Raw genomic sequence first — 13006 nt, 5'->3', positions numbered from 1 at the left:
AAATCCCTTTAACAATTCATATAATAAGGGCGTGGTGATGATGAACTGCATTAACTTGACCTTATCTGGGAAGCAGTTCATCTGCCCTTCCATACTTCATGAAAGCTTTGCTGGATAGAGTAATCTTGGATGTAGGTCCTTGCCTTTCATGACTTTGAATACTTGTTTCCAGCCCCTTCTTGCCTTTAAGGATTCTTTTGAGAAATCAGCCAATAGTCTCTAGGAACTCCTTTGTAGGTAACTGTCTCCTTTTCTCTTGCTGCTTTTGTGATTCTCTCCTTATCTTTCATCTAGGGTAATGTAATTATGATGTGCCTTGGTGTGTGCTTCCTTGGGTCAAACTTCTTTATAACTCTCTGAGCTTCCTGGACTTCCTGGAAGTTTGTTTCCTTTGCCAGATTAGGGAAGTTCTCCTTTATTATGTTTTCAAATAACTTTCCCATTTCTTGTTTTCCCCTTCTACTTCTGGCATCCCTATGATTCAGATGTTGGAATGTTTAAAGTTGTCCTGGAGGTTCCTAAGCCTCTCCTCGTTTTTTTTGAATTTTTGTTTCTTCATTGTGTTCTCGTTGAATGTTTATTTCTTCCTTCTGCTCCAAATCCTTGATTTGAGTCCCATTTCCTTCCCATCACTGTTGGTTCCCTGTACATTTTCCTTTATTTCACTTTTCATAGCCTTCACTTCATCCTCTATTTTGCAACCATACAGAGGCATTTCTGTGAGCATCCTGATTACCAGTATTTTGAACTCTGCATCTGATAGGTTGGCTATCTCTTCATCTCTTAGTTCTATCTTTTGGAGCTTTGATCTGTTCACTTGGGCCATATTTCTTTGTCTCAGGGCACCTATTAGTAGCGAGGGGCAGAGCCTTAGGTATTCACTAGGGTCGGGCAACACACATCCCTACGTTGTGGTGCTGTATGTGGGAGAGGGGTCTGAGAAAGAACAGTGCCACTTGCTCAGCTCCCAGCCAGCTTTCAGTCACTTCCCCCACTACTCACAAGCAAATTGGGCCCTTCTGGTGTTGATTCCCGGGTGGGGGGGTCCCCAGTGAACTCCCCTGTGAGGCTGGGAGATTCTCCTGCCACCTTGACCCCCACAGGTTTTTACAGGCAGGGGTTCTGAAGCTTTATTTCCCCACACTGTAGCCCTGGGTTGTGTGGTCTGTCTTGTTCCCCTTTTGTGCCTCCCACTTTATCTGCACGCAAATGTGGGACTACCTGGTCCATCATCTGCCACATTTCCTGTCCCGGTCCTCCAGCCGCCTCCTAGCCACAAGTCCTCTCAGCCCTGGATGCCCGTCTCTGCCCCTCCTACTGGTCTGGATGAGTGTGTCTGCTTTAACTGGTTGTTGGACTTCCATAGAGTTCAGTTTTCTGGCAGTTCTGGTTGTTTTTTATTTTTAAATTTGTTGATGTTCTTTTTTTGGTTATGCAAGGAGGTAAAGTGTGTATACCTATACCACCATCTTGGCCTACTACTACACAGTAGTTTCTGAATCCCCAGATCAGATTCTAATTCTTGCACTCTCAGGTGCCAATCTTTATTGATTGCAGCCCACACACGTTCAACATTCTCAGGTGTTCTGTAGGCCTTCCAGAATGTGGATCACTTTCCACAGATCCTTGACCATTTTTGAAACATTTGTGCCACACTTTTATTTGTGCTACACTCTTTGCATTGTCCCTGGAAGCCTTTTGAATCATCTAACAGTTTCCACAGAGGAATGTTCAAGCCTAAAGCAAAATTTGATGCAGATTCATTGCTCTACACAGTCATTTTGAATGTGACAGCCACACGGTACACATGCTTATCAATGGTGTGTACCACCCCCACTGACTACTACAGTAAAGCTGTCATTGTTCATACATGTGCATTCCATTCCACTCTTCTTGGCTGCCAGGTTACATCAGTATTACACAAACTGTTCTCATTAACAATAGCTGGACTTTTTCCGGACAGCCCTTGTATAAATTTTCATATTCCCTAGAAAAGAGAGCTTTACAGTAGAGAAGAAATAAGTAATAAACCTGTGTTCAGCCAAGTTGCAGTATTCATACCTCACAAATCCCTGTTTAAGCTTACTAAATGAATTATTTTTAAATTTTTATTAAATTTATTGGGGTAATATTGGTTAATAAGATTATATAGATTTCAAGTGTACATTACTGCATGATCTTCATATTGCATTGGGTATCCACCACCCAAAGTGAAACCATCTTCCATCACCATATATTTGACCCCCTTTACTTTTTAATACCCTCTACCCCTTCCCTCTGGTAGCCCCCATACTGTTGTCTGTGTCTATGAGTTTTCTCTGTTTGTTTTTCTTGTTTGTTCATTTGTTGCTTTGTTTCACATCCCACATATAAGTGTAATTATATGGTTCTTAACTTTTTCTGTCTGACTTATTTCACATAGCATGATATTCTTAAGGTCCATCCATGTTGCCACAAATGGCAGTATTTCTTCTTTTCGAGTAGTATTCCATTGTATATATGTTTCACATCTTCTTTATCCAATCATATATCAAAGGACACTTTGGTTGTTTCCATGTCTTGGTTACTGTGAGTAATGCTGCAGTGAACATAGGGGTGCATACGTCTTTGTGAATAAATGTTTTCAAATTTGGGGGGTAGATACCCAGAGGAGGGGTTGCTTGGTCATATGATAATTCTATTCTTAATTTTTTGAAAACGTCCATACTGGTTTCCGTAATGGCTGTACCAGCTTACATTCCCAGCAGCAGTGAAGGAGGGTTCCTTTTTCTCCACAACCTCTCTAACACTCATTACCTGTATGTACTGTTGAATAGAGCCATTCTAACAGGTGTGAGGTGGTATTTCATTGTGTTCATTTATTTGCAGCTCCCTAATAAGTAGTGAAGTTGAGCATGTTTTCATATATCTGCTGGCCATTTGTATATCTTCTTGGGAGAAGTGTCTGTTTGGGTCCTCTGCCCATTTTTTAATTGGATTGTTTGTTTCTTTGGTGTTGAGTTGTATGAATTCTTTATATTTTGGGTATGAACCCCATGCTGGAGTTGTTTTTTACAAATATCGTCTCCCATTCAGTTGGTTGCCTTTTTGTTTTAGCTGAAATATCTTTTAGAAGGGTCTCTAAAATCCCAAACATTCTGTTATTAGAAAGGCTTTGCCTCTATTATAAGAAACCCCATACCTCCCTGGCTGGTGTGGCTCAGTGGATTGAGTGCCGACCTGCGAACCAAAGGGTTGCTGGTTCGATTCCCAGTCAGGGCACATACCTGGGTTGCAGGCCAGGTCCCCAGTAGGGAGTGCACAAGAGGCAACCACACATTGATGTTTCTCTCCCTCTCTTTCTTCTTCCTCTCCTGTCTCTTTAAAAATAAATAAATAAAATCTTTAAAAAAATAGAAAGAAAGAAGCCCCATACCCATTGGCAGTTTCCATTTTCCTCCTAACCTTCCAGACCCAGGTGTAGGAGACCATTCTGCTTGTCATGGGCCCAGCTCCCACTCAGAGATGCACAGGCCCCACGCCCACGGATAGGTTCTCCCATGGGGAATCAGACCTGCAATGTACCTAGGCTGCTTTGAGTCTTGTTTTTGCTAAAAACTCCCTCACCCTGAATTGCAGCAAACATTTACTGCAAAGTAACCTCCTAAAATCCATGCTAAACCTTCCAAGGATGAGTGTAACTGAATCAACTACTTTTCCCTTTTCATTTGCAAATATCCTTCTTCTGTGTTGTGATTAGTGGCATTGGCTCCTTTGTTTTCTGTAAAAGGCAACCACCTAAAGCCAACCAGGATATAGTAAATGAGGACCATCACATAATGTGCTGAGAAAAAGAAATAAAGGCCTGTCATGGCAGAGGCCACCACTTTTGTTCCCCTTGAGAGTGAAGCCCTTTTCCTCCACAGGACTGGGTAGTCTGTGGGAATGTCTCACCCCCATCCACAATGTCTCGGACCGCACAACCCAGGTCTGCATCACCAGGGAATATTTCTGTCTCTATAGTTTGCCTGTTCTGAACTTTTCACATAAATTGAATCATGCAACATGTGGTCTTCTGTCACTGGCTTTTTCATTCAGCATAATGTTTTCAAGGTTCATCAATACAGTAGTGTATGTCAGTACTTCATTTGTTTTTATTTATTACATATTACTTTTTATTTTCATTTACTTTATTTCTAATGTTGTGTGGGTATACCACATTTTATTTATTCATTCATCTATTGGACATTTTTACTGTTTCCACTCTTTGGCTAATGTGAAGAATACTGCTGTGAACATTCATATACAACTTTGTGTGGCATATGTTTTCATTTCTTTTGGGTATATGCAAATCTGTGAGTACAATTGCTGGGTTGTATGGTAACTCTTCATTTAACACTTTGAAACACTGCCAGACCGTTTTCCAGAGTGGCTATAGCATTTTAACCCCATCAGCAATGTACGAGGGTTCCGATACCACAGTACCCTCATCAGCACTTGTTGTTTTCTGTCTTTTATCCTATAGCCATCCTCGTGGGTGTGAAGGGTATATTATTATGGTTTTGATTTGCATTTCCCTGATGACTAATGGCTTTGTGCATATATTCTTTGGAGAAATCTCTACTTATATCCTTTGCCCACTTTTTAAATTAGGTTACTTGTCTTTTCATCATTAACGTTTAAGAATATTTTCCCTGACTGGTGTGGTTCAGTGGATTGAGTGTCAGGCTGTGAACCAAAGGGTCGAAGTTCAATTCCTAGTCAGAGCACATGCCTGGGTAGTGGGCCAGGTCCCCAGTGGGGGGCATGTAGGAGGCAGCCAATTGATGTTTCCCTCAGGCATCGATGTTTCTCTCACTCTATTTCTCCCTATCTTTCCTTCTCTCTAAAAATAAATAAATTTTTTAAACAGAATATATATTTTGGATGTAAGTCCATAATTTACAGATATTTTCTCCTACCCATTGGTTGTCTTTTCACTGTCATGGTGGTATCCTTTAAAGCACACGACTTTGATTTTGATGAAGCACAATTTATTTATATTTTCTTGTGCTTTTAGTATCATACCTAATAAACCATTGCCCAACCTAAGGTCACAAAGGTTTACATCTGTTTTCTTTCAAGAGTTTTATAGTTTTAACTCTTCATTTAGGACTTTGGTCAATTTTGAGTTAATTTTTGTATATGACATAAGGAAGTGTTCTAATTCCATTCTTTTGCTCAGGACTATCCAATTGTCCTAGCACTGTTTGTTGAAAAAAAACCAATTATTTTTCCATTGAATTATCTTAGCACCCTTGTTGAAAATCACGTAACTATAAATGTGAAGGTTTAGTTCTGGACTCCCATCTTTATTCCATTGATCTGTATGTCCATACAGTTATACTATTCTTTCATTCATTTTACAGAGCTTTATTAAGCATTTTTATTTGCTAAGCTTTGCTCAGCATATCCATGTTACTTGCTTTTGGGAATCAAACCATCCCTCTTGAAGCCCAAATCCTCTTTAAGAAACTTATTTTAATAGGATATAGATTCTCTTTTTCTTAACGAGATATAAAGTGATTTCCTTTCACAGCCAAACCAATAGAGGCAGTTATCTCTATCTGATTTGTGCACGGTCTTTGGCAAGTTGTAGTTTGTCCTACTGTATAAGTGTTCAGAAGTCTGGGTGTACTTTGGAGGGCTTAAAGATTGGGCGGGGATAGTCCAGTGCATGTACTGAAGATAAGGTGATTTTTAAAGTGGGAGGAGAATCTGTGACTGTGGTGAGGGGTTCCTGGCAACTGTGGAGTGGCCTGTGCAACTTGAGAGGCCTCGGAAGCTGGGAAGTCTGGTGCCAGCAGCTGAAAGGCTGGAGAGAAATGGTGGGGTGGGGAGGGGCTGCCAGATGGACGCCCGTAACTCTACTTTCAGATTTGTTTTAGGAGCAGTCCCTTGCCAGTGTAAAGTGACAAAGAGAAAATGACATTTATAGATATGGCTTATTGCTGGGTCTAGGGTGGCCTAAAGGAGGCAAGAATTGTATGTAATGGTAGTGGCGGGTTTCTAGATAGAGATCGTGGTTGGTAGGCATTGAAGGAAGAGGCCAAAGAAATGCAAACTTAGCAGAACTTGATGATTATATAAAGTAATTAAAGATGATTCTGGCGTTATAGCTTGAAGATATTGGGAGGATAATTTTACCAGTGCTTACTGTAATAAACAAGGGGAGAAGAAATGGTTTATAAAGATAACAAACTTTGATTTTGCTATGCTTATTGGCAAAATCTTCAAGTGAATTGTAAAAGGGTACCAACTTAACCATTAGGTAGCATATCAAGTTTGATATTCAGGAGCTTCCAGCATTCATTGGACACAAAGCTGGTTGATTTCTCTTCCATGGGTGCCTATTCATTTTTGAAACCCATATTGTAAATGAACTTCCAATGTCTAATTTTAAAAGTTAAGCAGTGGTTTTAATTTTCTCTGCTTATATGATAAGCGTAAAAAATAGTTTACTTGGTCAGGCTGAAGAAGGGTATCTGGATTCCATGGTTTGCTATTGTAGTTAACCATATTATTATTTTCAGGGAGGAAAAGTTTTTAATGTAGTTTTTACTACATTGAAAAACATAGTTTATATAGCAATAAAGATAAGTTTCAGCTGTTTAAGATGGTTTTGTGTCCAAACATTAAAATTTTAAATGTTTTAGAACATTTATTTCATGTTGAAACTTAGTATAGTACATTTATTTACCCATCCTAAAATTTCTTTCAGGAATTGTCCCATCTTCTGTCGTCCTGACTTCTTTCCAGGTGATGTCAAGAGTTTTTCTAATATGGGCAGTAACACATAGTGTCAAAGAGGTAAGTGTTTGTAAAGACTGAAATAAAAAAGTATCAGCACTAACAAAAGCTAGTCAGCTGTTCTTTCTCATATGTGTGTTAGAGCTAAAGATGGAATCCCATGTCACATCAATATAGCCCGGAGAATTCATATTCACTGTTGGAACTGGGTGATTAGTGGGAGACACACCCCAAATATGCAGTGTTGTTAAAGAGAGGGCTAGGTACATGATGAAGTTCTGCAGTCTTTGATCCCATGGACAGCTGGGTGGCGTGGATGTATCTGCACACCGGTTATGTTCCTCTGGTGTCTTGTTTGTATCCAGCACGCTAACATCTAGACAACTGCATCCTTATAGCGTGACTGTTGGGAGAGTGGGGGACGTTAATTCATTCCTAGGACAGTCACCTTTTTTAAAGTAATTTTTTATTTTTTCAATTAATATTCGTTTTAGTGGTACACCCCAGTGATTAGACATTAAAAAACTTACTAAGTGATGACCCCAATAAATCTAGTACCCATCTGGCACCATACATAGTTATTACAATACTATTGATTATATTCCCTATGCTGTACTTTTACATCCCCATGACTGTTCTATAACTACTAGTTTGTACTTCCTAGTCCCTTCATCTATCTCTTCACCCAACACCCCTCTCCTCTGACAACCTTCAAAATGTTCTCTGTACAGAACAGTCTGATCTTTTTAAGACCCGGAGAGACAAAGTCGTTTCTACCCAGCCCAGCACAGTTAATGGAATTCCCCCAAAGTGCTGCATCCAGGGGACCTGAGAGGTGAATGCTCTCTGCTGGGGGTCTGGGTGGAGGGATCCCAGGCAGGCCTGGGGGAGAGCCATGTTACCTAGGTGTGGGCTCACAGCTGTGCTTTCATTTTCTCATACTGGGGAAAGGCGTTGTTTCACTATATGTTTTTTGCCTTTTAAAGGTCATTTCTTTCTTGCTAATGTCACCTTTAGGTAAAGTACCTGTAACCACCATGAGGATTCATTTTTCTGTTTTTCAGTCCCAAAAACCTATTACCAGTATTATTGGGTTCTTTGGGGCTCATGAAATGTGTTTATCCATTAGCACTATTCTAGGTTTGTTTGGTTTTTTTTTGTTTTGCTGAGGTGGGGGGTTGCCCTCTATTCTTCTGAAATCTCTCAAATACTTTGATTTGGGGGATTTATATTGACAGTTTCATTTGTATTTCAACTAAGGAGTTTTTCTAACTTTTTATTGGCATATGTTGTAGATAACAGAAAAGTACACAGAGCTAATGAGTTTTTAACCAGAATTGATTAAGCTAAGGTATTATTTTTGTTAAATTCATATGGATTCACATGGAATTTGCAGCTGCACAGGCTTTTTTATTTTTTCCCTGTTTCATTCCTTACAGATGTCTGAACTTTCTGTGCAGGGAGAATATAAAACAATCACATCTTTTTTTTTTTTTTGAGTGATCACATTTCTTTAAAAAAATGTTAAAAGAAAAAACAGGCAAATAGACCCAAATGTAATATATTGCCCTTTGTTCTCACTCTTGTTTATGGAGTGAGAAAAAGTTGCTGTACTTGTACCATGTAACTTCTTTATATAAATCATCATTTTAACCTACATTTCTTGCTCCCTTCTTTCTTGTATACACTCTTTCCTTTTTATTTTAAAACTAATGGATAGTTTTAACTTCTCAATAGTCTCAAGTGACCCTTTCTAACAGTAACCCACTTACATTCTTAAATAGATAATTGTGTACGTTCAATGATGAAATGTTAGGTATGTGAAAACAGAGGACTGTCGACAATGGAGTGTGTAATCGCTTTGCCAGTACAGTCAGTTATTAATTGTGCGGGTGCCAACGCTCCCGTCCGACACCGTCACCACGCAGCCACCACAGCCCCTCTGCCACTGCTGCAACTGAGGGATTATTCATGGCCTCCGCTTCATCTCTCTTCTGCTTCGTGGCCACTTCTGCTGATCAGCCCTTCTGGCAGGCAGTCAGGAGAGCAAGTAAATAAATGCTTACAATTCTAGCAATTCTGTTAGCCATATTACTGTTAGCAGCATTTGCCAGGATTGCCTGGGCAGATCTTTAAGACTGCTCGGCTTAAAAAACTGTTAGATGTCTCTGGATTGCAGCTATGTGGAGCTGGCCGTTGACCTCAGTAACCGCGCTGCCTGACAGATGGTGTTGAATTTGAGCTTTGCAGTAATTTAAGTTATGTACTTGTTACATTTTAATGTTCAAAATTATTTCTCCGTAACCAAATTTAACCAGTTTCTACTATTATTAAATACTGTTTTCTTAAGAATGTGATACAGTAAATTTCATTGTCTTTCTACCACTTATGTATACACCCGGCTGATCAGTTGACTTCATTCATGTGTAAATAGGGTTCCCAGTCTTTTTCAGGATCAAGGTTCTTTTCTCCTTATTTCCCTTTTCTTTAGGCAGAACTCATTCATCATTTTGTTTATAGCACCCCTCCCCAGGTCATTGATAGGAAACTTGAAAAGCCTGTTTCTGTGGCATCTCAGAGACCATCTGCTGTGTATCGCCTGTTCCTTGCCCCTTCTTTTAGCCAAATGCTACTTTCCTGCTTAGAGTTTCATATTAGCTATAATTCAGTTTGTTCTATACAACATTACATATGACTTCCCTACTAAATTCCATTCTTTCGTTTCCTGAAATATCTTTAAAATATCTTTATTTTCCTTATATTCAACTATGTTTACTTTAATGGTGGGAACCACATAACTAATGCATAAGGAAATTGACCTCAGAAATAGCTGCTTAATAAAATATATCTCACTTTTCCCCTGGCTGGGCAACTCAGTTGGTTAGAGCATCATCCGGGTACTCCAAGGGTGTGGGTTTGATCCCCAGTCGGAGCACATGCAAGAATCAACCAATTGAATGCATTAAAAAAATACATGGAACAACAAAAGTCAGTGTCTGTCTGTCTGTCTGTCTATCTCTTTCTCTCTCTGTAAAATATATTTCACTTTCTCAGAGTATTGTTCAAATTCTTTTCATACTACTATCATTCTCAGTTTCTTTTTATATCACAGTCCCCTCTAAAATGGACAGGAACTCTTCATGTTCCCAGCATTGCTTTTAGATTTGGACTCTTGCTCAGTCCTCTCTGACCAGCTCATATTTTCCATGCTCATTCCTTGTTTTTCTGTAATTGTACGTGATGTGCTAAGGTATAGCCCATATACCGATGAGGACTAGGTACTACTTTTTTCATATTGGAGGCATATTTTCTTTTAATAGGCTCTCCCCACTTGTCATTTTAATTCTCTACCCCATAAATGTCACCGTGCACACTGTAGAAATAAAAGGTGACCAGATGCTTTTCTTTATGACATATAGAAACCCACCCATCAGCTAGTGACACCTTGATTGGCAGCATATTAAAGGAAAAAATGTGGTCTCTATATTCAAAACTTTCTCCTGACCTAACATAACCTTCCCACATTTTTCCTTTTAAAGATTACACACACACACACACACACACACACACATGAGTAAAGTACAGCTCCTGACAAAAACAAGTTCAGGTTGGGAGGAGGATCCTGGGGGATACAGGAGAGAATCAGCAGTTCCCACTGAGCTCTTTTGTTTCCAGTGTTCCCACCCGTCTCCCAGACCGGAACTGGTCCCTTCTCACCGCTTAGCCCAGAAGGCGCTCCTGCTGCTGTGTCAGGCCTTCCCGGGCATTCGTTCCTCTCACCATCTCTTCGAGTGTGTTCTTTCTCTTCATGTTGAATTAAACAAGATTGGCACTTTTCAAAGTGAACTGCAGTGGGAAACACCACCTTCCATCTTTCACTAACGCCACCCACACCCCCTTCAAAAACAGACAAGTTCACATATTCTTCCTTGTCCAAAAGTAGCTAAGCTAAGCCCTAGATTCCTGGACATGTGAGTAGGCCACTGTCCCTTTTCCTGGACCAGCCCTCTTTGAAGAAACTACCCCAAATTCTCCCCTGGGTTCTTAGTGTAAGATCAGCAGTCCCTGGTCACCTCCATGGGCAGCAGTTGAAAAACAAGCTGCTAGAGACTCTCCCTGTGGCTTTAGCCCAAGGGCATCTATACTTTACTAGGGGTAATTTACATAAAATAGAACTATACCCTGGAATGCTGAGCCTTCTCTCCTTTCTCCCCCTTTGCCGCTATTGGAAAAAGGGATGTTTTCCTGCATTGCTCTGGAATGTTCTGTAAATGCTCCTGATTTCACCAGTCAGCTGTTTCCCACATCTTTTTGGCATGCTACTTAATGGCACTTAATCTGCCATTCTCACCAACTTCTCAGCAAGGTGCTTACAAAAAGCTTGTCAACAGTGTTTAAGAAAGTTGGTAACTTCCAATAGTTTATCATTGTACTGGTTTTTGTTTATTTGATGTATTGTGGTTTACAGAGAACTTATTAAAATACGGTATGATCATTTACTCTTGACAGCTATCCTTGAGGTAGGTTGTAGTCTCCTCCATGTAGAGTTTGGAAGCTAAAGAGGCAAAGTGACTGTCACACACCCAATAAATGGCCAAGTTTCCTTCTCACCCTTTATAAATGTGATGTAAATACATCCTTATTTTCATGTGCTAGACATGGGTCATCTGTATGGGGTGGAACACCCCATCTCAGATTCAGAAACACCTTTCCTCTTCAACAGCTCTGCCATGCCACGTGTGTATTGAGATGTGACTGTCCAGTCGGATCATTTATGCCTGAAGCGTACACATCATTCAGCCCTGGTGCTTTGCAACATTTTGCCTGTTTGCTTCTCTGGTTTTTTTAGTGTTCAAGTGGCTCTGTGATGAATTCCTGCAATTAATAGTCCTTTTTCCATGAAAGTTCAGGACTGTTTTTCATATAGGGATTTATGGACTATTTGGGACAGAACTACCCAGTAAGCTTACTAAAAATGCACATTCCAGGTTTTGCCCCACACTTGAGAGTGGAGCCAGAGAATCATCATTGTTATTACACTCCTCAGGTAGTTTTATGAATTCTAAGGTTTGAGAATGCTCTAAGATACTGTATGTTGGGCTGAAGCTTTTATTTGATCTTTCTCTTTTCTCGGTTTCACTTCACATTTCCATTTAATTTATTTGAATCCTAAGCAAATCTTACCATTCTTTCTAAGTCCAAGAGCCATAGTTTTATTCTTGAAGAACAAAAGCCTTGCATCTCTTCACTGCTAAGTAAAGACAGGTATTGAGTATTTTCTGGTGCTTTCTCCAAAATCTAGTGTGTGCTGAACTGAGGCTCATGTGCATATAAAAGGAAGCTTGAAGGACCCACCTTGAAGGCAGAGGAAGATCTGAAAACATTGAAGAAGCAAAGCTAGCTTTGATTTTAAAAGAAGGGCATAAAAAATCCAGCTGCTTCACTTTGGGGGGTGGGTTGCCAGGAAGAACTCTGTCCTGGGCAGGTACTTCCTGCCGCCAGGCCAAAGCCACCAGGCAGGTTGTTGAGGTGGTTTCCACACGAGGAAAACTGTGCAGACATCTCTCTTCCTGGGACTTCTCCAGAAATGTCACCTTCCTTGGACAATTTTATTACATTCTATGTGATTCGAACTCAGTATTCTAGAACGTGGGGGTTTACTATCCATAACTCCTGCGAGGGGTTCATAAGTATTGATTTTGACATTTATCTTAGGACAGCACTTCAGCTTCCTTAGTTGTGCTTTTCGCATCTGTAAAATGGTAATACTAATATCTGTCCTGCTTATGTCACAGCTTTTTGTAAAGATTAAATGAGAAAAATATATTGAAAACACAGTGAGCAGTATTTAGAAACCAAGGTCTCTAGCATGTAATTTTTTGCCAAGCAGCTTCTGAAATACCTTATAAAGCAGTTTCACTTCGGGAGGAATGCTACTTCCTTCATAAATGGAACACTTCTTCCTTTCCTCTTCTTTTTCAGTCTCGTGAAAGCTAAAATACTAAGCCAAGTCATACCCTAAGTGTCACACTCCTGTTCCTGTTTTGGTTGCATCGCAGGCTCTTTTGGGTGCTCCAGCTGGGCTCACAGTGCGCTTGTGCTTTTGCCACCTCCCGAGATTGCTTTTCTTGTTAGCATGAGTCCTGTGCTGCACACGCCCATCCCGAATGGGTATCCGTGAACATGACCTTTCATCGAGGCAGGAAGGGTATCTATCTCATCCTCAAGATGAGCCGAA

General features: G+C 40.2%; 1 protein-coding gene across 1 annotated transcript in view; it reads left to right on the top strand.

Moving 5' to 3' along the window:
- The window catches only part of HACD2 (3-hydroxyacyl-CoA dehydratase 2), a 103601-nt gene that overhangs the window by 58649 nt on the left and 31946 nt on the right, over nt 1–13006 (top strand). Inside the window, exon 4 of the mRNA XM_028505000.2 lies at nt 6740–6828. Within this exon, the coding sequence (XP_028360801.1) occupies nt 6740–6828 (89 nt within the window). The remainder of the gene's footprint in view (nt 1–6739; nt 6829–13006) is intronic.

Source organism: Phyllostomus discolor, chromosome 2 (genome assembly GCF_004126475.2).
Source record: "Phyllostomus discolor isolate MPI-MPIP mPhyDis1 chromosome 2, mPhyDis1.pri.v3, whole genome shotgun sequence".
In the NCBI taxonomy this organism is placed as follows: Eukaryota; Metazoa; Chordata; class Mammalia; order Chiroptera; family Phyllostomidae; genus Phyllostomus; species Phyllostomus discolor.
Note: the sequence above shows the minus strand (reverse complement) of the source record. Positions and strands in the feature narration are given on the sequence as shown.